Source organism: Tenrec ecaudatus, chromosome 1 (genome assembly GCF_050624435.1).
Source record: "Tenrec ecaudatus isolate mTenEca1 chromosome 1, mTenEca1.hap1, whole genome shotgun sequence".
NCBI classification, from domain to species: domain Eukaryota; kingdom Metazoa; phylum Chordata; class Mammalia; order Afrosoricida; family Tenrecidae; genus Tenrec; species Tenrec ecaudatus.
The window spans coordinates 229,058,558-229,085,985 of record NC_134530.1 but is presented as its reverse complement, the minus strand read 5'-3'; the positions used below and the strand labels follow the sequence as shown (position 1 = coordinate 229,085,985).

The 27,428-nt window shown below is 48.4% G+C and overlaps 1 protein-coding gene across 1 annotated transcript; it reads right to left on the bottom strand.

Moving 5' to 3' along the window:
• On the bottom strand, window positions 1–27,191 carry UTP25 (UTP25 small subunit processome component). The gene is made up of 12 exons (XM_075529888.1): window positions 26,978–27,191; window positions 26,001–26,040; window positions 25,098–25,347; window positions 21,031–21,204; window positions 18,745–18,833; window positions 16,931–17,341; window positions 15,497–15,716; window positions 13,813–14,015; window positions 12,196–12,378; window positions 11,971–12,083; window positions 11,022–11,267; window positions 1–537 (listed from the first exon to the last, which is right to left on the bottom strand). Exons 1-12 carry the CDS (start codon window positions 27,082–27,084, stop codon window positions 294–296), a joined length of 2,280 nt encoding a protein of 759 aa, XP_075386003.1. The 5' UTR covers window positions 27,085–27,191; the 3' UTR covers window positions 1–293.
• Window positions 27,192–27,428: the final 237 nt, after the last annotated feature.

Sequence of the window (27,428 nt, the reverse complement as noted above, 5' to 3'; positions counted from 1 at the left end):
TCAAATCATAATAAAATAATTTATGGCGCACGGAATGAGTCACACACAGAAGTTTTTCCTGTTAACTCGATACAGTTCTTGACTCCGAAAGCCGTGATTTACCAAAATCGGTTTACATTTAACTCCTCAGGAACACAAGACCTGAAAAGAAGTCATCTATCAGGTAACTCTGATGTTGCCTGACGACCTTTTTCACATCCATCCCTCTCCTGTATCAGTCATCAGGATTGGGTCAGGGTCCAAATGGTACACAACTGAGCATTATAGCTGAGCATCTTAACAAATGTGATGCTTCATTTTTCTCCAGTAATAAAGAGGTGGACATTCTTCTTGGACTGTAGCATCTGTGCTGCCCGCTCCACGCCAACCACTGCAGCGAGTCTCTGGGCATCGTACTTGGAGTAGAGGACAGTACAGGTCCACGTGGCTTCCTCTCCTCGGTTGGTGGCCTTCAGCATGTTACAGACCTCACTGTAGAAGTGGGGATACGTCGGCAGTTCATAGAAAATCAGGTTCCTAATGCCTTTTATTGTATACCTGTTGGGAGGGGAGAGAGCGAGAAGTTATGTCTCCTTGAGAAATGGTGTGGAAAGCTCCCTAAGACTTCTACAGAGGCTGCTGAGTTTACGCAGGCTGTTCATGTGAATGAAAGCAATGATAGCACAAAAAAAGATAAGCCCAAGGAGCCCTGTTACGGAGTAATGGTTCAGTGCTTAGCTGCTAATCGAAAGGCTGGCGGTTCAAGCCTACCAAATGGCTCCATAAGGAGACAGAGCTGACTACGTGTTTCCTTGATAATCACAGCTGAGAAAACCGTATGAGGGCAATGCTACTCTGTCACGTGCACGAAAAATCAGTTAGACCGCGTCAAACACCATTCTAACAGGGAGATTTCAGTGCTGGCTGCTTTGCTTTCTGAAGGCGTGGCCTAAGGTAGGCTAACTTGGCACTGCTTGAGCTGACTCTGGGTAGGCGGAGGTGGGGTGGAGAACAGGAAATGGTTAAAAATCTGTCACAGATAACTTAAGCAGCAGCCAGTTACAGTGTAATATTACCTTTATCATAAAACCATCCAAACCCATTGCCATCCTATCGATTGACTCACACCGACCCTGCAGGGCTGTAGAGCTGGCCCAGAGGGTTTCTAAGGCAAAGGCAGAGGGCCCCAGCTTTCTCCCTACGAGTTCTGACTGTAGACCTTTACCAGTTAGCAGCCGAGTGCTTAACCACTGAGCTACCAAGGTCCTGATCCTTCATATCCATCGAGTGATGTGAATGCTCTGCAGTGGGGATGAGCCGAGGCCCGGTATGTAAAAGCCAATAGATAAAACCTGCTGCCTCCACTGCAAACACATCCCCATTTGTCTTCTGGTGTCACTCTGTAGACACGTTAACGCCATGGTAGATGTCCCGAGTTTCTCCACTTACAGAATCCTGCCTGAGGACCCATTAGGCATTATGGGAAAGCAATTAGTTTCAACAGCTTCTGCATTTCCACCTCTTCCCTGCTGCACAAAGTGGCACAGTGGTGGGGAGGGGGGCGCAGACCCTAGAGACTCACCATCTGGTTGGGGTTGAGGTCAAGTGTCCCTACTGGCACAACACTGAAGATCCGACACCCCCAAGGGCCGGCTTCTTCCCGTTAGGTTCTCTCCGACACCACCACTGTCAGCCTCCCCTGGGAGTTTCAGCTTAGTCACAGAGGACAAGCTACCCTATTGTTCTTATCTCCCAGGGCTCATCCCAGTCTCTCTGGAGACTACAATTCACTACTTGCCTCACCTTTTAACATCACCTCTCCAAAAGAAGGAATTCTAATGGCTAATTAACTTGAATAAACGGTTCTACTTCACCATGTCTCAAAACAGAGAGAAGCACACATTAGGAGTTCCACTTCTGCCTAGGATGCAGAAAATTAAGGCAATTCCAGCATTCCCATGCCGGCAGCAACAACAACAACAAACGCCAGGTAATTTCTTTTCTTGAGCTCAAAGAGCTGGGGTCTGGAGACAAGCCAGTGAAGTGAACTCAGCAGGGTGCTGGTGTATTTAATACCTTATTTGCAGTGGAGGATGGGCAATGCTGATTGAAAGTACTTGCCAATATCTGTGGTGTAAATATTCCAACCATGGCCAATTTCCCTCTATGGATGTGGTGCTGGTGGTGTGAGGTGCCCTGGAGGCGTAGTGGATTATGTCTTGGGCTATTAACCACAGAGTTAGAATCAATCCACCAGCAGTTCCATGAGAGAATGAAGTGGCTTTCTAACCCACTAAGCAGTTACAGCCTGGGAGCCCCACAGGGGCAGTTCCACTGTCCACTAGGGTCGCTATGAGTAGGAACAGACTCGATGGCCGTGGGTTGGGTTGGGTTTACTGTGCTGCTGCACACAGCACTAGGAAGAAACGGGCAGTCCGATTTTGGGAGCAAGAACCAGCTTCAGCCTACAGCAGACTGAATCCCCAGAAGGCAGTAGGGTCCTCTGCAGAAAGACTGGACACATAAACAATGGCACCTTTTGGAGAATCTGTAAGGATGTGGACAACTGCTGAAAAAGAGACAGTAGGCAAGTGCTACACATTAATAACTGCTTACATGGCAGCACTGCACTATTGTGACAGCCGAGAACCTTTGAGAGCCCCGACAGTCTGTCATTTGCATCCACTCACAAGCTCTGGTCCAGAGGTCTCCACTGGAAGCTGTGGAGAAGATGGAAGACAAGAGACCCAAGAGATATCCTCTTTGGTGGTACAGAACACCACCAAAAATAAGTCATCTAAATCAGTGGCTGCGCCAAACAGTTTGGCACTTTGGAAGCGCCATTCACGCTTGGTCCCTCTCCCGAGGCACTGTGGTTGAACTGGCCTGGGGTGCAGCCTGAAGACCTGGATGATTTTAAAGGTCTCCAAAGGGATTCCAACATCCAGCAGTGCTTGCCAACCACTGACGGCATAATAAGGAAACCGTGAGATGAATTCAGATGACAGGACAGTGTACAGGAGACTAGATCAGACTCTTTGAAACTGTCCGAGTCACGAAAACAGAGAAAGGCAAAGGACGATTCTTCTCAGGGTAACCGCACCTTTTGGGCCAAGTCATCATGATCAGGGCCATCCAATGTGCTGTGGGCTGACAGGCAGCAACCCCGTGCCTCAACCACTAGATGGCAGGAGAAACAGGAATGTCCTCGCACATACTACTACTTTAGTACTACCCTAAGCTAGATGATGGAAGCAAAGACTGTTTGCCAGATGTAGGCGCCCTGAGTGAATGCTGGTTAGTGAGGAGAACAGTCAGGATGGTCCCTTTAACAACCAGGCTGTTGGACCGAGGAGAATGTGAAGCTGGACAGTATGTTGCTGCTGTGTGCCAGAGTTGATTCTGACTCACAGTGACACAACAGGTCAGGAAACACCTGCCTCATGGGGTTTTCAGGGCTGGACTCTTCATGGGAGCAAATCACCAGGTGTCTCTCCCGTGAAGTCACTGGATAGGTTTGAACCACCAATCTTGAGGTCGCCGTCAAGCACTTAACCATCGCGCTACTGGGGATCCTTATAAACCAGACATCGGGCGATTACTATTGAAGCAATGTCGTGTAACACTGCCGTGGTTAGGTAAAAGAACGCTCCTTTCAGAAGTGACATGCTGCAGCTGTTGGAGGCTGAGTGACAGTAAGCCTGCAACAATGTTCAAATGCTTCGGGGAGGAAGAGAAAACTATGTGCAGGTGCAGAGAGAAGGAGAGGAGAGAACATGGGTGTGAGCACAGTGGCCAACACTACCACCTGGTAGAGTCTAGGAGAATGAGATGACAGACGCGCATTATTCTGGTCATGTTGTGTGATCATCTCCTTTTGCTTTAAAATTTTCTAAACAAAATTTTGGGAAGGATGTGATAGATCAAACTTAAAATAGATCTGTCTCATAAAAATATATATACCAAAATATTAACATCCTTGAATTTTTTTTCCCACTGAGCAGATTGAAAATGTTTTAAGAGCCAAAAGAAGAAATACCTACACTGGACAGTGTGATCCAAATTCTGGTATTTTAGAATGTGCCTGTAAACTTGTGTGTGGTTGTGCACATTTTTATTTGTTTGTTTTACATGAGAAAGACTAGAAAGAAATACACCATAATCAGTATTTACATCCAGGCAGCGGTATGATATGATTCTCTTCGTTAGTCTAGACTTTTCAAATAGCATAATACTATTTAAAATATTATATTCAAGTAAAATAACAACTGATGGTCTATTTGGAAAAGAAAATCCCTTGTAATCAGTTTTTACCTCCGAGAGACTAAAACTCTCTTGGGAATAGAAAAAGTGGTCCAGGCCCCGCCAGATGAAGCCATAAGACCGATTGTTGACGTCTCCATCGGCCTGCTCCGCAGGGACCCAGGCCTCAAACAGGCTGCTGCTCATCAGAAACCCCTATAGATAATATGGCCCATAAACCACAACAAACAAAACCATAGGCACTGGGTTGACTACAGGCAGAGTAGAGCTGCCCCTGTGGATTTTGGGGACAGTAACTCTTTACAGGCAGGGAAAGCGTAATTTTGCTCCCATGAAAGGGATGGTGGTTTTGAACTGCTGACCTTGCCCAACAAGTAACCCACTAGGCCACCTGGCCTGTAACCCCTACAGATAAATTCAGGCTTTCACAGGGCCTAAAATTAAGGGCATTCAGGATGTCTGTTTACTCTGCCATTGGATAAAGAAGGCAACCACAACACACGTGCAGAGCTGACAACTGGATTTCTCTTAAAGGAGCAGTAGAGCCTTAAAAACACCGGGAGCCCTTTCTGAATCCCACATTGCCTGCTCCAGAGCAGAGCTACCAAAAGCTCCCTCTGACATCGAGGCCATGCTGACTCCTTGACCCTATGGGGCAGGGTAGAGCTGCTCCCGTGGATTTCTGACAGTCTGAATCTTTACAGAATCTTTACAGAAAGTCTCATTTTTACCCAACAAGCAGCTGATGATTTCCAACTGGTGACCTTGCGGTTAGCAGCCCAATGTGTAACCGGTAAACCAACCTGACTCAGCAAGGGCACTCCTAGGTCTATGCCCAAAACACCTGAGAGCAGCAGTGCACAGTGGCCACAGGGCGGAACCACCTCAGGGTCCACTGATGCATGGATGGATAAACAAAATGTGGGACGTAAGTGTACAATGGATTGCTACTCAGCTACACAGAAGATGCTACAACATGGATGGAGCCCACCTCCTTCTGTTCAATGACGCAGTCCAGCACAAGTGGCCCCTGGGTGTGTGATCGCATGCAGGGAGGGCGCCTGTGATGACGGAATGGTGGCACAGCAGGATTAGCTGATGTCACTAAACTACACCTGGAAAACGTCGAACTGGCAAATTAAAAAATGTCTTCGCCCAGAGTCTCCAACTTGCTGCCATGGGAACCCTGAAAGATGAGACACACAGGAATAGAGCCTGGAAGAACCTTCTGGAGAAACACTATGACCAGGAGCGGCTGTTTTCACCCCTCACAGATGGCTCTTTAGAAGGAATGTGTTTGCTAGCTCACAGTGGAGTCCTGCTCTTTCCAGCACTGCCTACTGCTGGGCCCTAGAGTTTAAAATACATGCTCTTCCCCAAGGGCGAAGGAGAATTCAAACCACAAAGGCACTGCAGACCAGAATACCCAACACCACCTCTGGGCTCTCAAGTGAAACATTCTGTAGCCGGAAACCTTGGAAGTACCTTACTTCCACCGTCTTTGCCACGGCACATACCCATTGCCGTCTAAGGCACTGAGCACACGGCACACCAGACATTTGACTGCAGTGACTGCAGGGGAACCGGGTTGGTCAAAATAAACGAGCCCTGTAGGCCTGAGGACAGCTCTACTTAAGAGGAAGGGAGGGTGTCTTTGATGCCAAGCCTTTTCCTTAAAAAGTTGCCAAGGTAGTTGAGAGCAGCCCTCGTCCCCGTTTAATTCACACTTGCTATAGACAATCACACTGGGAACTTTCCGATGCACCCGCTTCACTCAGAAGGCTCCTTTCCTGTGTCGAGCTGACAGAATGCTAGATGCTCTGGAGACCGAGTGAGGGCAACTCCCTACTCAGCAGTACTCCAACAAGGCAGTACTCCAACAAGGCACATAATGGTGCCGACCAGCAGGCCCTCATCAACGCTTTTGGCCAAACAGCCTTGTCTGGCTAGCCAAGCCTGGAGCCCACGGAAGCACAAAGCCGTCAACTCTCAGCTCTCCATTCACATATCTAGTCCAAGGTGACCAGACGTCCCGCTTTTGAACACTTTGTCCCGCATCCCATGGCGTTTTTAAAAAGTTCCAATTTTTGGAAAGAATGCACGACAAGCTAGGGTATATGGTGTTTGGCTGCCATGTGGCTATTTCGCCAAGATGAGTTTTACCAATGTTAAAATCTGGTCCACAGAATGCCACAGGGCATGGGAGGTCAGCTCTGCGGGGCCTCCACGTCCTTGTAGGGAGAGCATGTCTAGCAAGTGCTGTTCTGGGAGGGCATGTAGGAAGGACCATCTAAAAGCTCCAAAGCCTAGGGACTTTCCAGCTCTGTCTTTGGGATTCTTTGAGAAAATGTCCCACTTTATTCGTACATCTGAATGGGAGCGAGTGAAATAGCGAAGGAAGAATTTAAATGTCACAGGGCATTCCTCTCCTGCCAGTCTGCCGTACTGTGTGGCTGGTGTGCTGCTGTGATGACAGAACGCCATGTTCCTGGTAATTCACACAGCAGCAGGGTCACCCAGAGCGAGCGGGTTTCAGCAGAGCTCCCAGACTAAGAACAGATGATGAAGAAGGAATGGGGGTCCATTTCAGAGGGATTAGCCACCGGCAACCTTAGAACAGAAGGAGAACGTTGTTGGAGATAGTGCCCGAAGATGAGACCCTCAGGTCAGAAGGCACTCAAAATACGACTGATGAAGAGCTGCCTTCTTGAAGAAGACTTGGCCATCATGATGGGGGTGGGGTTGTCTGTAGGAGTAAAGCTTTCGGGACCTTCATTTACTGAGGGGGCACAAATCAAAATGAGAAGAAACAGCGGCAACATTATCTAATAATCGGAACTTTGAATGTATGAAGTCGGAATCTAGGAGAGTTGCAAGCTGTCAGAAATGAAATGAAACACGTAAGGAGTGTTGTTCTAGGTGTTAGTGAGCTGAAACGGACTGGAATTGGCCATTCCGAATCAGAAAATCTTAGGGTTTGCTATGCCGGGAATAACACAATCAAAGGGAATGGGGCTGACTGTCATCAAAAGGGACATTTCAAGATTTGTTGTGAAGTACAATGCTGTGTTCAGATAGTATCTACTACTATACAAGGAAATCCAGCCAATACAAGTATTATTCAAATTTAAGTACCAATGACTCAAGATAGCGATGCAGAAATTAAAGAATTCTACCAACAACTTCAGTCTGAAGTTGGTCCAACATGTAATCCAGAGGCATTGACAATTATTTGCGACTGGAGTGTAAAAACTGAAAACAAGGTGGAGGAAACAGAAGTTGCAAATATATGGTCTTGGTAACAGAAATGAAGCTGGAGATCAGATGACAGAATTTTGCAAAACCAGTAACTGTTCATAGAAAATACCTTTGCCCGACAACACAAATGGCAACTACACATGTGAACTTCTCCAGACGGAATCCAGGGAAACCAAATGGACTACATCTGTGGGAGGAGAGGAAGGAAAGCTCAGTAGCAAGAGCTAAACCAAGCCAGGGGCTGGCTGTGGCTCCGACCATCAATTGCTCCTGTGAGTCCAGGCTGAGGCAGAAGAAAATGAACACAAGTCCACAAAAGCCGGCACACAACCTTGAGTAAATCCCATGTGCATTTTGAGAACATCTCAAGAAAGGAACTCACACCCTGAACATGAAGACCTGATGCGCTGTGCGATGACATCCAAAACATGACACATGAAGAAAGCAAAAGGTCACTAAGCAGACAGGAAAAGATCAAAGTGGGTACAGAAGAGACGCTGACACTTGCTCTAAACCATAAAGTCCAAACTCAAACTCAATAGCGACCCTACAGGACATGACAGAACTGCCCTGTGTGAGTTTCTGGGACTGTAACCATTTACGGAGTGGAAAGCCTGGTCTTTATCTCGAGAGCACCTGGCGGTTTTCAACTGCTAACCTTGCAGATTGGAGCCCAATGAGTAAGCACGCCACCCCCAGGCTCCTAATCACAGAGTATCCAAGGCAAATGGAAGAAATGACGCACATTGCTGAGTAGAAACTCAAAGGGCAGCTGAAGACAAAGTCAAGCATCATAATGATATGAGCAAAGACCTAGAGCTAGAAAACTGAAAGGAAGAACACTCTCAGCACGTGTTAGACTGCAAGAACACAGGGAAATAGAAGCGCCCAGTTACAATATTGGAAGATTCTATGGGCAAAATATTGACTGATGCAGGAAGCATTTCAAGAAGAGCTGTTTCAAGCCGTAGCACACAAGAAAGACCCAATGGTGCTGAAGGAAGAAGCACTGGAAGCGTCAGCCAAAAACAAGGCTCCAGGAGTTGATGGAGTAACCACCGAAATGTTTCAACAAGTGGAGGTCAGGCAATCTGGAACACAGTTACTTGGCCAACTGACTGGAAGCGAAACATATTTGTACCCATTCCAAAGAAAAGTGACCCAACAGAATGCTCAAACTATAGAACAGTATCACTGATGTCACAGGCAAATACATTTTTGCTGAAGATCAACCAACAATGGCTGCTACAGCACATTGACAGGGAGCTGCCAGAGGTTCAGGCTGGATTCTGAAGATGTGGAACAAGGGCGATCATTGCTGATGTGAGATAGAGCTTGGCTGAACGCAGAGAATACTTGTGGTTTATTTTCTAAGCTATGCTACAATCAACTGTGTGGATCGTAATAAACTTGGATAGTCTTGAGAAAAATGGGAATTCCAGAACATTTCATTGCATCTGTGTGGAATCTGTATATGGACCTAAAGGCAGTGTGGGAACAGAACAAGGGAATACTACTGCATGGTTTAAAATCAGGAAAAGTGTACGTCAGGGTTGTGTCCTGTATTCAATCTGTATGTGGTGAGAATCATCAGAGACGCTGGATTCTATGAAGAAGAATGTGGCATCTGGTTTGGTGGAAGGCTTAGTAACACGCTGAAGTATGCAGATGACACAACCCTGATTGTGTCAGAGCGAGGAGGCCTTGACACCCTTGCAGATTAAGATTGCAATCAAGGATCACAGTATGCCACGCAAGTCCTCGCGATTACAACATCACAATAAGCAGAGAAAGGACTGAAGTGATCAAGGACTTTGTCTTCCTTGGAGCCTCAATCAATGCTCATGGAAGGAGCACGCAAGAGATAAATCACACACCGCACTGGGTGAAACTGCTGCACAAGACCTCTTTAAAGTGTTGAAAAGCTAGCGTGCTACTTTGAAGACGAAGGTGCGTCTGACCCAAGTCATGGTATTTTCAGTTGCCTCACATGTATGTGAAAGTTGTATTTTGAACAAGGAAGTCTGAGGAAGAATCGATGCATATGAACTAGGGTGCTGTTGAAGAATGCTGAAAGTACCAAGGACTGGCGAAAGAATATACAAATCTGTCTTGGAAGGAGTACGGCCAGAATGCTCCTTAGAGGCAGGGAAGGGGCACTTTGTCGCACGTACTTTGGACATCTCGTCAGGAGAGACCAGGCTCTGGAGAAGGCGATCGGGCATGGAAAAGTCGAGGGGCAGGAAGAGGAGGAAGGCCCCAGGCAAGGAGAACTGACACCCTGGCTGCAACAGTGGACTCAACCAGAGACCACGGAGGATGGCACAGGCTGGGGCAGCGTTCCGTTCATTGTACACGGGTCGTTATGCGTCAGCACTGACTGGACGGCCCTAACAACAGCCCGTGTTGAGGACAGAAGGAAGAAGCAACAGATAGTGATGGCCATCTTTCTACAGCGTAAGGGCTCAAACAAAGGCTTTTCCATTTGGCACTGGGGAACCACTGAGCAATCAAACACTTGCAATTGGTGAGTTACTTGCAAATACTGTTCATGCACCGTCCCCTAATCGTGGAGATGGACGAGTAGACGCTTGGACAGACATGAGAATCAATGGGTCAGGGGGAGGGTGGGAGGAGAACACACTGAGATAGATGCAGATTTGACACAAGGATATTTAAATGTGTCTACTTGTCTTTGTAGCAAGTACACACACGAATGTGGCAGAGCACACAGGAGGCAAAATTAGACACGATCCATCACCTTAAGGGACTTAGTCACTGGTCTGGGAGCTTAGCCCCAGAGTGCTGAGGATGCCAGTGTCGATGGTGTCCGATAACTCCCCCAGCCAACTCTCTCAATTCTACGTGGGGAGTAGCACCTGGGTTTTAAAGCCTCTTCAGCAGCCATCCGAGGCGGGACCAATGGTCTTTCCCTGTCCGGAGGGGAAAAGTGCCAAGAATGGAAAGGCATATGGAAAGAATTAGCACAGAGGGCTAACAGCCCACATGGACACCAGTCTCCACAACCCTGAAGAACTAGATGGAGCCCTGCTACCACGACTACCAAGTGCTCAGGAAGAGAATCCCCTTAGAAGGCTCTGGAAAGTGTGTGTGTGTGTGGGGGGGCAGGGTGGCGAGGGGGGGAATGTGGAACAAAACTTCAAGTCATGCCAGAGAGGCCTGCCTGCAGACACAGCTGAGAAGAGGCACTGCGGACCAAAGAACGGAGTCTTTAGCATCTCTGATCTGAACTGTAACCTGTTAAATCCAGTCACAAAACAAACAAACAAAGGACCCCAACTGCACACCCATCTGTACGCACAGGATACCTTTCTCAGCAACGTCTACTGGGAAGGAAACCCAACTACCACAGCACTTACGAACCACCGAGAAGAGTCTCCAGTACATGACAAGCTTTGGCCCCTGTGTGAGTAGTGGAGGGAAGCCACATACCACCCTGCGACCCCCGTGGTGCGAAGCAGGCCACGCTGAGCACCGCGTGCTACAAGCATGCTCCTTACCGTTTGTAGAAATGGAAGCGCTCTGTGAGGAGCAGGAGCTGCCGCTCCCCTTGAAGGAAGAAGTGCCTGGCCCTGGAGACCGCAGCCTTCTTCGTGTACTCGCAGATGTGGGTGAAGTTCAGTTCTTCCTTCTTGAAGTAGTTTCGAAGACGCACAAAGTCAAAGTAGGAGGGGACATAGATGAGCGTGTGAGACATGACTGCATCACGATATTGAGGCAGGATCTTGTTCACGAAAAAATTAAACCTGAGTTTGGAGGGGAAAATAGGCAGTCAATGGTCTAATATTGAACAGTGTTGGCACAAACCATGTGAGCCCAGAAAAGTCAGTCTCCCGCTACCTCACTAAATAGGGCACGATCTGGCTTGCCTTGTCTCAGAGACAACAGAAGGACAAAGCCTGCTAAGGGCGTTAAAAACCATTATTCACTGAGAAAACACGTTCCATTCCATCTCATGGAATTATTCTAGACGCGTAAATCCACACACCAATCAGTCTAAAATAATTACTGAGTCCCAGCGTACACTAAGCACCATTCCACTAGCACGGGGGCCTAGGTAAGCACAGTAAAGAAACGGTGGACTGTGGGTGGGGGTGCGGGGCTGTCTAGAGAAATAGGCCTGACCCTTGAAAGCCTATTACACTTTGCTGATTGATGTAAGACCCTTTGCAGCATTAAACAAGGTGATATAAATTTAAAATGCCCCAAGACACAAGAAAGAAGGCCTGATCCACAGCGCCAACCCTGCCACTGGCTGGTTATGAGGCTGGGCCAAATCACTGTTTCTTCTTGTCTAAGAACAGGATAGGCACAACGCTCGCAACAATTTGGTAAATAATTAGCAGTGAGACAAATGTGGAATTCTACTCTAGATCTGTCTGTCCAAGTCAAATGCCTCTCCTTGGCCCAGGTGCCTGATGAGGCTATGGAGGTGTGTGGGTTAGGTACCTGGCATTAATCACTGACGCGAGGTTTTCCACTTCCATCCTTTGGAAGACATGTGGGAGCTGCACCAGCACGTGGCTGATGGAGCCGGTCATCGGGATGTGCCTCACGGCCACCTGCAAGAGCCAAGGAGAACATGAGGCGCAACTCCACGGAGGACCACAGGCTTCATCGCCCAGGATGACAGTGCTTCATGGGAAGCCCAAAGGAAGTGGGGAGCGAGCCTACCTGGCCTTGCAAATTGAAACAGTACTTGTTGAACACAGAGTTGATCTGGGCATCCTGCAGAGCCCCAAACAGCAATGTCTGGCGATAGTACTTGGACCAGTTGTTGAGGCTCCACATCCGAACTCGGGAGAAGTCCACTCCATGTGAGTCCAGGGGCAGGAGGTTCATGTGATTCATCAAGTGCTTTGAGCAGAAAGGACACTTCCGTCAATCTTTCGTGAGTGCTCATGTGCCAGGATCGGCTTATTGAACACGCTTCATGTGGACCGTCTCATTGAACGCGTGGAGCGTCTCTGATCAGCTCCCAGACGACAAGACTACTGAGGGAACTAGGAGCACCCCCAATAAATACTGGCTGCCTTTTTAAAAGCGAACTTCCTTTAGAACACAAGTTTCCAAACTTACCTGACCTACCGCCCCCTTTTCAGGAAAAACAAACAAACAAAAACCCTGACTTTTGTACTATAACCCACAATCCAGGATAAAGTATAACCCAAAGCAAACTGGCTGCCATCGACTCGATGCTGGCTCACATAAACTGTCAGTCTGGGAAACCCGCATACGCTTCCCCACAGGGTCACCACAAGGATAGAATACATCACTGATTCTTCAGCCCCTGGATTGTTCCATGCAGCCGGCCTCCTGGGAAGCCTTCTTTAAAAGGAGGTGACATTCTGCAATGTGACCATCATCTGCCAAGGGGTCTCTTAGGAGGGAAAAGATGTGGGAAACTGAGCTGATGCCCTGCCAGAAGCTGCTTCTCACCATGTGAGGGTTGGACTCAGAACCCATCACACCTGCCAATTCCTCAAATAAGCGGTTCAGCCCTATCATCCACACGGGTTTCCCATCTCCATTTTATTTTCAGTCTGTGAAAAATCCAAGGGGACTTCTAAAAGCTTGTAGAGGAATTACAAGTGAAAGAGAGTGGAATTTCTCCATGACATCTGACGTCTCCCCGTGCTAAAGGCTAGAGTTCTGGAAACGTCATCTGCTTTATAAACAAGCTGGACTCCTGTTTGTCGGAGGTGCACCTCCGGTCCTGGGTTGCAGGCGTTTTCCCACGCGTTTAGGAAGAAGCCCTGTGGGAAGGCTCATGTCAAAACAGAGTGTTTTTATCAGTCTCAACAACACTGAAGAGTATGGGGACAGGCAGGACCCGCAGAGAGCCCAAATGATAGTTGGATGATACAGGCTGCCCTCCACTTCTCTGCAAAACCCCTCTCTCACTAGGAAATCTTAACCACTGTTTTCCCATCTGCACACAAGACTAAACAAGAGAGAATCAATGTAACCTAATTAGGTAAAGACATTTCTAACGAGGGGAATTTAAAACTAACCAATCAGCCAGCACACTAAAGTGGACTAACAGCAGAAAGAGATCTTTGAGGGACAAAACTCACTTTAAAGTACTGTCTACATTTTAATCCGTTTTGTTCAATTATGGCCAGTTTGTGGGGAGAAGGATGCAAGGTTGTCTTGAAATTTAAGACAGAAGTTGTTTGTGAACGCAGTTTTAACCTGGACTTCAAGAGCCCTCTAAAACTTAAACCACTGAGCCTGCTACCACCCTTCGTGTGAATCTTGGCCCTCTGGATTGTGAGGGACCAGCATTACCAGGACATGCTCCCAGTTCTGCATCAGGTAAATATCAGCTTGATCAATGATGAGCAGCTCAACAGACGACAGAAAGTCAAAATCTCTCTTCTTCTCTCCTTCTCCACCGATAATGGTCCTCAAGCCCAGAGGGGAGGCAATCAGGATGTCCGAGGAATAGAACGGGGCATAGAGCCGGATGCTTCTCTGAAGAATTGCAACTCCTGCACAAAACAGGGAAGCACGAATCAGCTCATTCATCACTTACCAATCCATCACTCCCCTTCTCTCCTGTACCTTCTACACCCCATCTTTCCCTTCAGCATAAAAGCATGCTCAGCTGGCTACTAGAATAACAGCAATGACAATGGTCCTCACCCTCCCCGTGTGCCCAGGGACCCTTCTAGCTCCCACTTGTTTCTTCACGGTCAAATTCATCCAGAGAACTGTCAAACATCCTGGCCACTTCTCCATCCAGTGATCTAGCTTCTGATTCTCGGGGCCCTGTAGCAGATACTCTTGCAACGGTCGCCAACTGCTTTCAGTCACCAAGACAACGGGCACTCCTGGGTGCTCCTGAAGGGACACACTGACCACGCTCCTTGAAGCACTCTCTTGCTCACTGGTGGTTTCTAAGACATCGACCCTCACTCTTGCTTCTACCCCTGACCTGGCCCCCATCTTTCTAGACTCAAATTCCTCTCCACGAATCCCGGATTCAGCACCAATAAAGCTGCTGGTGAATGTACGCCTTAAGCACGGGTCTGACATCCGTGTGATACAAACTTATATCCCACTGCACACCCCTTTCCCGCGCTCCACCCTAGCCCAGCTGCTTGTGCACGATGCCTGCACAAATCCACATTCAGCACCAGCTCTTGTCCTCCCAGCCTGGCTGAACACGTGTGACCCTTGTGCTGTGCCAGGTTCACCCTCCCTGCTCTCTCAGAACATGCAGCTTTCCTTCACAAAACATTTCCCTCCACTTCCACCATCCCCTCTGCTAATGGGCAAGTCCTGACACCTGCCACTTCCACTGGAGGCCTTCACGACACGTCGTGCTCTCGTGTGGATACGAGAATTGGCTCTCAGTGCCTAGGAATACCCGCTGCACCCTCTGATCATCACACTGCACTCCCTGTTGTGCCCACACAGCGGGATGTCACTGACAAGATGGCCATCTTTTATCTCTATAGCTCCAGCTGCATGGCAGCACCTGGAACACAGTCAGTGCTCAACAAATGTGTTTTGTTTTGTTTTTTTGGCCTGAGCATTTGTGACTTTCTAGAGGTACCGGTGGAGTAACTGGGAGCTGAGACAGACCAGCCAGGGTCATGAGCTGGTGAGTGACGAGAGTAGAGGTTCATGGGTAGGGTCTCCACGTGGCAGGCAAGAGGGAAATCAGCCAGGACGCAGGACACCCAGTGTCCACCCCCCAGATCTATCTCCTCCTTGTGTCTGTGTGCTGGCATGCGTGGCCATGTCCCTGCCCTCCCCCCCACCAGGCTGCCCAGCTAATAAAGGTATCTTCTGTAACACGCCTTAGAGACTGCCTCCCCAGGCAGAGAACATGCCGCACATGCGCACTAGCTCTACTCAGGGGCTGAGTCGGTGACCCTCGGGAGGGATTCCTAACCACTGCTGGGGGGGGCTTTACGCCTGAGGCCAGTCCCACAGCCTCCTGGTTTGGACACGGAGGAATTACCGATCCTGAAGTGGTCGTCGATGTTGCCAACAAACACAGCTTCGTAGTCCTCCGGCCTCTTCAGGTTGGGCGGTCTCTCGTCGGGATCGGAGCCATACTCTCCCTTGAACCTCTTTTTGTTGCTCACGATGATTTTCTTCTTGCTGTCGCCCTCTAGGAGGCTGATGAAGAGCTGTACCACCCGCAGTGCAGCTTCCCGGAAAGGTACCACCACCAGCACCTGTGGAGGGAGCATGCGCAGCCTGGGTGGGGGCGCAGGTGGAGGCGGCGGCCCGTCGGCCTCATGTGTGGGTGAGCTGCAGGAAGGGCCAAGCCTCCACCGTGCTCAGGAGAGCCCAACTCCACACTAGAAGCTTCCAATGGAGGCTTGCACACACACACCATCGTGCTCTGAGGCCCCAGCGCCCAGGCGCGGTGAGAAGCAGGTCTCAGTAAGAAATTCCAGAGCCACTTCCTAACAAGCCAACGCATTTACCAGCTGCGTCCACTAGCCAAAGCCTGAGAACAGACACCACGGGCTTCTTGGGGGCCAAAGGCTGCTACTCCTTTCTCTCTTCCCACAGAACTTCCCACAGTAATTGCACCCGTTAAGAGCCACCGGAAAATACATGCTGAGTAAACAGGTGAATGAATGAATAAGCAAAAGAGAAAGCCAGTAAATAAGGAAAAACACTAATACATCACGACTTTTTATATTACGAGTACGGTTTTCGGAAGTTATAATGAAGCATTTTTGAAATAAGACCTTAATTCAATGGAAAGATCAGTACTCAGGCTTCTAAGCATTTATAAAAACACTTAGAAGTTGCAACTGTAGAGAACGAAGCTAGGAAATGCTTGCTAAGTGGTTGATTTCCAAGATCAATGGAAACAATCACAGACAAAGCACGCATGTCAGCGCACCAGCAGCAGTCTTTACGGTTGGCCTGCCTCCTATCCTATTCTTCGATGCAGTTCTACACAGAAACAGAGAACTTCGTCACGGCTGTTCAACCCAGAAGAGCAACCTGCACAGGCCGAGCCATGATTCGGCTTAGAGTAAGAAAGGGCTTCTTCTCAGTCCTGAAATCTAAGAATCCTACTGAGCTCACTGAGAAAAATCTGAACAAGATGACAGTTCTTCAATACAGACAGACATAGAATAAGAAAGGGGAGAACGAGACTGAGCGCCCCAACATCAGGAAGGGTACAGCACTGCAGTTAGATGCTGTCCTGTCAGCTCTGACTCATAGCACCCCTCCGCAGGACTCCCTGCCATTGAATCCACTGACTCAGAGCACCCCGGGCTCAACAGAGCACTGGCCGGCCCCGCCCCAGCCCTTTCCTGAGCGCTTTCCTACCGAGGCTCTTTGCAGTGCTACAGCCGACACTACCTGTCTGCGAGTCATACGGTGCCCAGGGGCGAGGCCCTCAGAAGTGGCTGCTGACACTTACCTTGGGCCTTGTGAGTCCTTGGTCCCGGAAGTCATCATCATCACCCACTCCAAATTTCTGGCTCCGGCGCCTGCTATTGTTGCCCAGTACCCGGCCGTTGGCTTTGAGGACGTGATTGATGGCGTGTAGGCAGTACACATGGCGGATCTCTTCCCCGTTCTTCAAGGCAGTCCTCTCTGGGTAGAACAGGTCCCGGTAAGAATTCATAATTAGGAAGAGCTCTTTCTGGAGGGGGGTGAAAGGGCTACTTGATTTGGGGGCTCCAGATAGGTACGGGCTATTGGTCTTGGTCCAGGTGGATTCTAGAGGCTTCTGGAGATGGAGTGATTTCAAGTCAATGTCCTTTGGTGGCTTCAGTGTTTCCAACTTCTGAAACTTGGATGAAAAGACAACCTGGCCTAGGGTGGGCCACTAAGGGAGAAAGATCAAGCGTGAGTTAGGAAGCAGTAATGCCAACCAACCCCGTGCATTCATGTAATGCTTGGTAACGTCACAGTGCCCTGCAACTTAGAAACTGTGATGTTTCTAGTCCAATTTCCGAAACGAAGGTTCTGGGAGGTGACAGACCTAAATGTTTACACGGGACGGAACAGAGCTGTGGCTTAAGTCCAGTGCTGCTGACCTCATAGCTGAGCTCTTTCCACTCATTCAGTATTTCTTGAAATTTTAGACTGTGCTAGAAAGAATACGCATCCTGGGGTGGGGTAGGGAGGAGCTTGGTGGCCGATCCACCTCGGTAAGCACCACCTGGCTGACTGTATTTGGTCACATGCGTACCTTTTTTTTTTAAACACACCTAAAGAAAATACCCTGTGGGATACTCGTTCAAGAATTCTTGTGTTGTAGCTAGAAAAAGGCCGAGCACCGGCATAAGGGGGGGGATGAGCCACTGAAACACACAGGGCATATGCCGCTCCAGGGCAATACGCCGCGTGCAGGAAGCCCGTCTCCAGAGGCTCCCCGCCCGATGACCGCATTGCCGCGCTATTTTCGACATGACAGAATTACAGACATCAGGAGGGGCGGGGGAGCACGCACTTATAAAGGCTATTTCTGTATCTCGAGTACGAGGGCAAACACAGGACGTCCCACATGCTAAATGTATATCGCACGCCACAATGAACAAGAGTGACACGGGGAACTCCAAGCAAGTGCGCCAACTGTCTCAAGGACCAGTCCTGACTGCAACGCTGTACTGCAAGGTGTCACAACCAAGGAAACCAGGGAGAAGCCACAAGGGGCTCTTTGCTGCTTACAATTCCACGTGGCTCTGTCACTACTCAACTGTCAACGGGAAACAAGGATGGCCAGCTCTTATAGACAGCAGCCGTGCTAGGAACACAAGACAGCAAAGACTGGTCTGTCACTTAAAACATGTATGCGACAATCTCCGATAATTGACCAAACACCAGAAGCTACTGCTCTCCTGCACAATTACTGTAGATGGGTCAGTAAATGGAATTGCTTTACTTTGAAGTAGGTACCCCTGCCCCCTTCCATAGATGCGGACAACAAAAGACCTGAGAGGCTGGTTGTCTTAGGCCATGTGAAAGCCCACTGTGGGTGTCGGGCTAAACCCTGGTAAACTGTCTCCAGACGGCAGTCTAAATGCCACTGTGCCCACTTCGGCAGCTTCCTAGTGCCACTCTCGGCTATTCCTGCACCCCTCTCCGCCTTCTGATGACCTGCCCCCTCACGCTGTGGGGCACCCGCGCATGGCTCGCATTTGAGGAGGTGACTAAAGCCCACAAGTGCTTCTTTCATCACTTAGAGCTCTTCTCCACGTGCGATTAGGAGAAGCAGGCAGTACTTACTTTCAGTTGGTGGGAAGTTTTAGGATTTGTGGCAACAGCCTGGATTTCTTTCTCTTTCAGTTCTTTGCTCACATGTTGGAAAAATGGATCTGATGCAGAAACAGAGAATGTCAGAACGCCGAGAGCACACGGCAGGGCACGTGTGTTCTTTCCCCAGCAAACGAACTGCTGTGCACACCAACTCATTCTTTTCCCCATCGCCCTTCCCCTCTATCCCAGCACAGGAAGGAGCCCTGGTGACGCAGCAGTTAAGCGCTTGGCTGCCAATTGCAAGGTCAGTGCTTCAAACCCCCTAGTCACTCCTGCAGGAGAAAGATGTCGCGGTCTGTTTCCATCAAGATTCCAAAACCAGAAATCCACAGCCATCAAGTTCATCCCAATGGGTACCAACCGTGTCCAGGGTCTCTGAGAAGGCAGCCGTGTGGGACAGTTCTATTCTACAGTACTGGTGGGGATGAGTTAGAGGGACTGGTGGAGACGGGTTCATTTGGATCTCTCTCTCTCTCTCTCTCACACACACACACACACACACACAGAGTACTGGTGGGGATGAGCTAGAGAGACTGGTGAAGATAGGTTCATTTGGAACACACACACACACACACACACAGAGTACTGGTGGGGATGAGCTAGAGAGACTGGTGGAGACAGGTTCATTTGGATCTCTCTCTCTCTCACACACACACACATACACACACACACACACACAGAGAGAGAGAGAGAACTGGTGGGGATGAGCTAGAGAGACTGGTGGAGACAGGTTCATTTGGAACACACACACACACACACACACACACACAGAGTACTGGTGGGGATGAGCTAGAGAGACTGGTGGAGACAGGTTCATTTGGAACACACACACACACACACACACACACAGTACTGGTGGGGATGAGCCTAGAGAGACTGGTGGAGACAGGTTCATTTGGAACACACACACACACACACAGTACTGGTGGGGATGAGCCTAGAGAGACTGGTGGAGACAGGTTCATTTGGAACACACACACACACACACACACACACACAGAGTACTGGTGGGGATGAGCTAGAGAGACTGGTGGAGACAGGTTCATTTGGAACACACACACACACACACACACACACACACACACACAGTACTGGTGGGGATGAGCCTAGAGAGACTGGTGGAGACAGGTTCATTTGGAACACACACACACACACACAGTACTGGTGGGGATGAGCCTAGAGAGACTGGTGGAGACAGGTTCATTTGGAACACACACACACACACACACACACACACAGAGTACTGGTGGGGATGAGCTAGAGAGACTGGTGGAGACAGGTTCATTTGGAACACACACACACACAGAGTACTGGTGGGGATGAGCTAGAGAGACTGGTGGAGACAGGTTCATTTGGAACACACACACACACACACACACACACACACAGAGTACTGGTGGGGATGAGCTAGAGAGACTGGTGGAGACAGGTTCATTTGGAACACACACACACACACACACAGAGTACTGGTGGGGATGAGCTAGAGAGACTGGTGGAGACAGGTTCATTTGGAACACACACACACACACACACACACACACACAGTACTGATGGGGATGAGCCTAGAGAGACTGGTGGAGACAGGTTCATTTGGAACACACACACACACACACACAGTACTGGTGGGGATGAGCCTAGAGAGACTGGTGGAGACAGGTTCATTTGGAACACACACACACACACACACACACACACACACACAGAGTACTGGTGGGGATGAGCTAGAGAGACTGGTGGAGACAGGTTCATTTGGAACACACACACACACACACACACACACACAGTACTGGTGGGGATGAGCTAGAGAGACTGGTGGAGACAGGTTCATTTGGAACACACACACACACAGTACTGGTGGGGATGAGCAAGAGAGACTGGTGGAGACAGGTTCATTTGGAACACACACACACACACACACACACACACACACAATGGTAGAAAGAGAAATGGGAAGTAGTCTTCTACACACAAGTCTCTTCCCAAGCCCAATTCCAGGAATCCGAGGCCTGGGGACTTGGCCTTCCCCACTCCCGTTCTCTGTTGTTCCTTCTCCTAAACTCAGTGCCCAACATTGCTTAACCACTGAGAAACACAAAACAGCTATGAGAAGCAACTCTTCTCTGAGCCCTAGACAGAGCTGCAGAGTGTTTGGGGCCCAACCCTACTCATCTGAATACAGGAGCTTTGGAGTGTGTCTTAGGGCCCACACCTGTACTGAGCACCTGGGGAATTCAACCACCACGGCTGTGCTCCAACCTTGTGACGCTTTCAGAGAACCGGTGCCTCCGCTTTCTTCCTCCAGAAAATTGGTTTCCAGGCTGAACAGTGACTCGTGTTTTGCATCTGTGAACTCCTCCGGGGATTCTTGTTTTGATGAGTCAGGTGGCCCTTCTCCAGCTTTTTCCTCAGCATCAGTAGATAAGGCTCTCTCTGCAATTTTGAGGAACATTTTGTAAGAGTACTTAACTTATAAATGTAATTATGCTTCTGTTGACAGATCAAATTCCCTAGCCTATGCCAAAAGTGATACTCACTGCCATTGGTGTTTAATTCTGAAGAATATTCAGTTGAGCAGCCTCCAGGATTTTAAAAAGTAAATCTGACCCTTTGACCTAGTTCTAATTCTAGGGAGTTATTCCAGGATAATACCTAGACAAGACAACATACACCAAGATGCATGGATATTTGGACATTTAAAGCAGTCTGATTGTGACTAGAAATAGCTGGGGATGACAAGTAGCTTTTCAATGGATTATATCATATTCCGTTTTCTAAGGAAACATAAGTGGCTATACATTGGGCCAACTGGAAGGTAAGCAATTCAAATCTACCAGTCGCCCCTTGAGAGAAAGATGAGGCTTTCTAGTCCCGTAAAGTTAGTCTCATAAATCCACAGGGGCAGTTCTAGTCTGTCTAGGTTGTTTAATGTTGAAGTCACTATGAGTCAGAAGTAATTCAAGGGCAACGAGTTGGCTTTTGGTTCACTTTGACAATTTGAAAGAAATCAAGTCATTTTTTGTAAGTTCTAAAAAAGTAAAGAAAGATAGAAAACAAACCACAAAACTAAACTTATTCAGAATGTAATACACAGGACAGCATTGAAGATACAGCCTGGGGAGAGTGGCAGGTCTGTCCAGACCACACATGTGCAAACTAAGAGAGAAGGAGAGAGGGGACCTCATCATGGCCCACCAAGTCCCAGGGATGACATCCCTGGTCGAGGCAGCCAGTGCACAGAGCAGGGCCGGTCCCACCATGAGACACGATGTTCCCTCACTGACCCGTCGTGCTATAAGGGACAACATTGGAGACACTGTGGAAAGTGTGCCTAGTCCGCCCCACGCACAGCGGGGTGAAACTAGAAGGGAGTGCAACCAGGCAGCAAGGGGAGCAAAGTTCCCAAGGAATCCCGAAAATAGACCTCTGACTCGGGGAACAGGGCTTAGCACCTCATCAGACCTGATCCGAAAAGACTCATATGGGTCAGCAGCCAGACCTGGAACTGTCTATCGTTTCTCTCTCTTTTGCCCTGTAATTATATAAGACAGGAAAATAATCCCGAGGAGAAAACAACAGACCGGTGGTCCTGGGTGACATGGGAGAGAGGGCAGGGAGGGGAAGCGGGGAGCCAACAAACTCAGGAATAAGGGAACAACAGGAGCTCTAAAATTGATGGCAAACACGGGGTAGAATGCCTGGTGGGGTCTGATCAAGGGCAATGCACGTGAATAGAGGGTGAGCATAGTGGGGGAGAAGGAAGGGGAAAGGAAAGAGAGCAAAGAAGTAGGAGGCAAAAGCTATTTATAGAGGTATAGCTAAAAGCATGTACATATGCAAATATATTAATTGATAATGGGATAAAGGCTAATGTACATATGTTAATATGTTACATATGTTAAGTATTGACAGATGGACTTTGGGCCTCTACTCAAGGCCTCCCTAAACACAAGAACACCTTGTTCTAAAAACTTGGCACTCTTTGATACTCACCTTCCTGACACAATCACTGAAGACAAAATGGGTGAAGAAAGTGGATGGTGCTGAGCTATCAGAAGAGATATAGCATCTGGGGTCTTAAAGGCTTGAAATTAAATAAGCAGCCATCTAGCAGGGACGCAAATAAGCCCACATGGAAGAACCACACAGCCTGTGCCTGTGTGATCGTGAGGTATTGAAGGTATCAAAAGATCCAAAACAAACAATTGTATCGATGTAAAAGAGGTGGGGTTGGAGTGGAGACCCAAAGCCTATCTGTAGACAATTGGTCATCCCCCCAAAGACGGGTTACAAGGAAGGGATGATTCAACCAGGGTGCAGGATAGCACCAATGAAACACATCATTCCTCTAGTTTCTGAATGCCCCCCATGACCCAGTTCTACCTCACAAATCTGGCTAGACCGGTGTACACACATTGATACAGATAAGCGCTCTAGACACATGGAATTCAGGACAGATAAAACCCTCAGGAACAGTTGTGGGAATAGTGATATTATGAGGGTAGGGGGGTAGTGGGGGCTGGGCGGGGGAAGGGGGGCCCATCATAAGGCTTGATATATAGCCCAATCCCCAAGGGGACGAATAACAGAAATGTGGGTGAAGGGAGACAACCAACAGTGTAAGACACAAAATAATAACAGTAGTATATAATTGATTAACAATTCAAAAGGGTGGGAGGGGGAAAAGGAGCTGATACCAAGGGCTCAAGTAGAAAGAAAACGTTTTGGAAAATGTTGATGACAACATATGTAAAAGTGTGTTTAATACAATTGAATGATGGATTGTTGTAAGATTTCTAAGAGTCCCGCAATAAAATGAGTAAGAAAAAACCCCAAAAGAAAACAACCTTATTCTGAAGCAATCAAATTTCTTCCTGGTAAAAAACAAAACAAAAACTGACCAGTGAGAATATTAAGCGACCCACAGGATATCTTAAAGCACTGGCAACCAAACAAGCATCGACAACTACAGGCTCTATGGGAAATAAGCACAAAGACAGTGAGGGGTCCAGAGTCACCTGGAGATAGCCAGACAGGGGAAGACAATTCTAACAGTGAAAAGAAATGAGCATGCAGCATACATACAACAACATGATGAGTCACAAATGCAGGATTTGCAAGAGAACGGATGTAGCATCCCAGGTCATTCCACTGACATGAAATTCGAGGCCAGCCAACACAAACCTACAGTGAAAGAAAGATCGTGATTGTCTGATGCCAGAGCAGGCAACTGACAGCAAAGGGACCGGAAGAGAGATTTTGACAGGAGAAGAAATGTTCTACAGCTTGATTTTAGCAGCACTACTGCATCACCTGGCCTCCAGCTGAAGGAGGCCAGAGGGCACGGTAATTAATGCTCAGCTGCTAACCAAAGGGTGGGCGGTTTGTACCCACGAGCCGCTCTGCAGAAAAGACCTGTCGACCTGCTGCCACAAATATTCGAGCTGAAGAGGCCCTAAAGGAACCCTAGTGGCACTGCAGGATAAGCCACTTGGCAGCAGAAAAGTGAGTCTTTCCTCCCACACAGATTATAAAAACTGTATGTAGGGTCCGAGTCAACTCAGCGGTAGTTGGTAAGACAAGGCAAACCCCTATGGGCCGGTCTGCTCGGTCTCTTTGGTTGCTACGCGTCTGAATAAACTCCATAACCTCGGTGTCAGGCAACAACAGCAAGGGCACACCCGTGTCTCCAAACTCTGCAGTGATAACATTTTATCCACACTAGCCTCCATGCTCGGTTAGCCGCAAATGCTTCTGACTCTTTCAAGATCTTCAACACCTTCTATGTAGCTGTTCCACACAAACCAGCTGCTTGAACATGTCTTTTCTGTCTATCTCTCATCAAACTTAGAGGAGAACTGGCAGGGTAGTAGGCAGCAGTTTGAAACCATGAGCCACTCTTCAGGGGAAAGATGAGGTTTACTTCTCTTGTAGAGTGACGGCCTCAGAAACTCACACGGGCAGTTCTACCCTGTCCGAAAGGGTGCCTGTGCTAGTGAACTGGTTTTTTGTTTTTGTAGCTCGCTCTTCCTAAGGGTTGTCAATAATTAAAGCAAGTCACAAAGATAAAGCAATGCTCCTCTTATTAAACCACAGGTGCATATGGATCACTGGACTCAGTGCAACCACAAGTAAAAAATGGTTTTACATCTTTCTGAGAGTTTTCAGTAGATTCTCAAGGACATTGCTGAATCTAACAACGTTAAGAATCTTGGCGATGTACTACTCATGTGCTCTCACCCATCTCACACAGTGTAGGGCACAGGACCCCTGGGGGCACTGTCCGTGTGGTCCTAGCAAAGAGAGTCCACACCAAAGACACTTACTTTCCTCAAGTTCAGCAGACACTGCCGCTGCCTCTTCTTCCACACTGCTATCACCATCATCGCCTTCATCGCTCGTTTCTGACTCTTCATGTCCAATTTCTTCTTCCTCCTCATCTTCTTCCTCTTCTTCCTCCTCCTCTTCCTCTTCAGAGACGTTCTTTAAGGTAGCAAGCAGTTTATGGTACCCAGACACTTGCTCTGGTTCACTTTCCGCTTCACTCTCTGAATTTGAAGTATCCGAACTCTCTGGCTAAAAAGAAAATGGCAATTTTAAAAACAAAAGCTCCATAGTCCTCTGTATCACCACAGGTCTATTACCAGGCCAACCGAGTAAAGATTCACTCTCTGCACTCAACATTAAAAATTGCTGCCAATATCCTGCAATCCTAGCTACCCAACCACGCACTGCATGAAATTACCTTAAAATAGCCAATCTAGTTATAGCTGTACTAGTACTTCATTTCCAAATGGTTAATGTGCCGTGTGGGAAGGGCAGTGACTTTTTAAGACAGAACTTTAGATTATGAGATTTAACCTTTGCCCCAAAGACAGAGTCTTCGTTTAAAGGGACAAGAACAATTATAAGACAACCAAGAACTGCTGTCTGTAGTAATGATGAGACCTTTGCTCTTTCTGTACTTTACAGGAGCCTCCTTTCATGCCAAGGAAACAAGAACTGCCCCTTAGAAGCCGTCTTGGCAGGTTTAAATTCTGGCCTCCGTATGAGTTATCACATCGAAAGTTTCATAGGCATCGACCTCCCACACTAAGTAATATTACTAAAATAATAGCTTATACATAAAATGGAAAAGAAGTGGAAAGTGGGCTTTATTCGTGTATATATAGACTCCTAAAAGTCAACAACCCAGAACCCACAATGATAACGATGCAATGAAGTATTACCAAGTGACAGATCTGTGGTTTTACTTCCTTCCTGGAAACCCTGAAAAGAAAGGAATACTGTTACACTCTAATGACTAGGATGGGCTATTTGAAAAAAGTGTGATAACTTTACGTGAAAAAAGTTGAATATACCAGATAAATCCACTGAAATTATAATCATGTCAAAATTACATAGGCACTTGGGCCTCTGCCCCAGTGAAAGAAATGTGACCAGTAGATGACAATTGACAAACAAAACGTTTAAAGGGGCCATGGCTGGCATTACCTTAATCAATAACTGGTTTCCATTCAAAACAATGGTACCATTCAGCAAACGACAGAGTTTGTCTTGTTGCTAGGTGCGCTCAAGTCAGCTCTGACCAATAAGGACGGCACGCGGCCAGAATGGTGGACTGGGAACCAAGACCCGGACTGTGGGCAACCCGCAACTTCCACATACACAGCCTGGAGCTGCCATATCCGTTTTCCCATTGTATCCAAGTCGATGAAAATTAGGTTGAACCCAAAACCCACTGCCCTAGAGGTGACTGCAGCACACAGCAAGATTCAAGGACTGCCGAGATCTTAGGGTGCAACCAGCTTCATCTCCTCCTCCACCCCCGACCCCCGCACAGCGACTAGTTTAAGTAGGTTGGAAGTGCCGACATGGCAGTTCGCAGCCCCACGCTTCACTGGGTCTTCTTAAACGATGTCGAGATCTCAACAAGCATTTTGAAAACACTAAAAACAAAAGCAACTTTGGAAGAAACTGACCTTACAGAATGCAGGGCACACAAAAGTGGGCGTGCCTAGCACAGTACTTAGGTAGATTCAAAGAAACCCATTTCCCGGCAGGGGTGCCCCCTAAATCGCCCGCCCACCGAGACGTGACCCCGAGCACCGGAGAAAGGATAAGCGGAGGCCGGCGGACCACCGACGGGGAAACGCGGGCCACTTCCCGGACAGCGCAGTTCTGGCGCCGGCCCCTCCTCCCATACCTGTCGTAGAAGGGATGCTCCTCGCCGAAATCCCGAAGGTGCTTCTTCTGCTTTTTCGTCAGTGTGTTAAGCAGCTGGCTCTGGCCCCGGTTCCCGCGTTTGCCCATGGCAAACACGGCCGTCCTCCGCACCTGCAAACCTGGGGTGCTCAACCAGAAAGTTGCTCCGCCAACAGACCCACGTGGACGCTTTACGGCGGAAACAGTGTGCCGTAAAGCAGAGCCGCTTCACGTCGCGTTTTACGTCAGGCGGTAGAACTTCCGGGTCCCGCTTCTGCCCCCTGCCGAGGCTTCTTGGAAGGACATGCTGCGCACACGTCCCAAAACCAGACGGGCCGCCCCGGACTCGCTCAGTGTCTCCGCGGTTCCGTGGAGCCCGGAAGCACTTCCTTGTGGGTTTCAGAGACTGTAGCTATTGGCAGGAGTAGAAAGCCTTGTTCTCCCGCGATGCG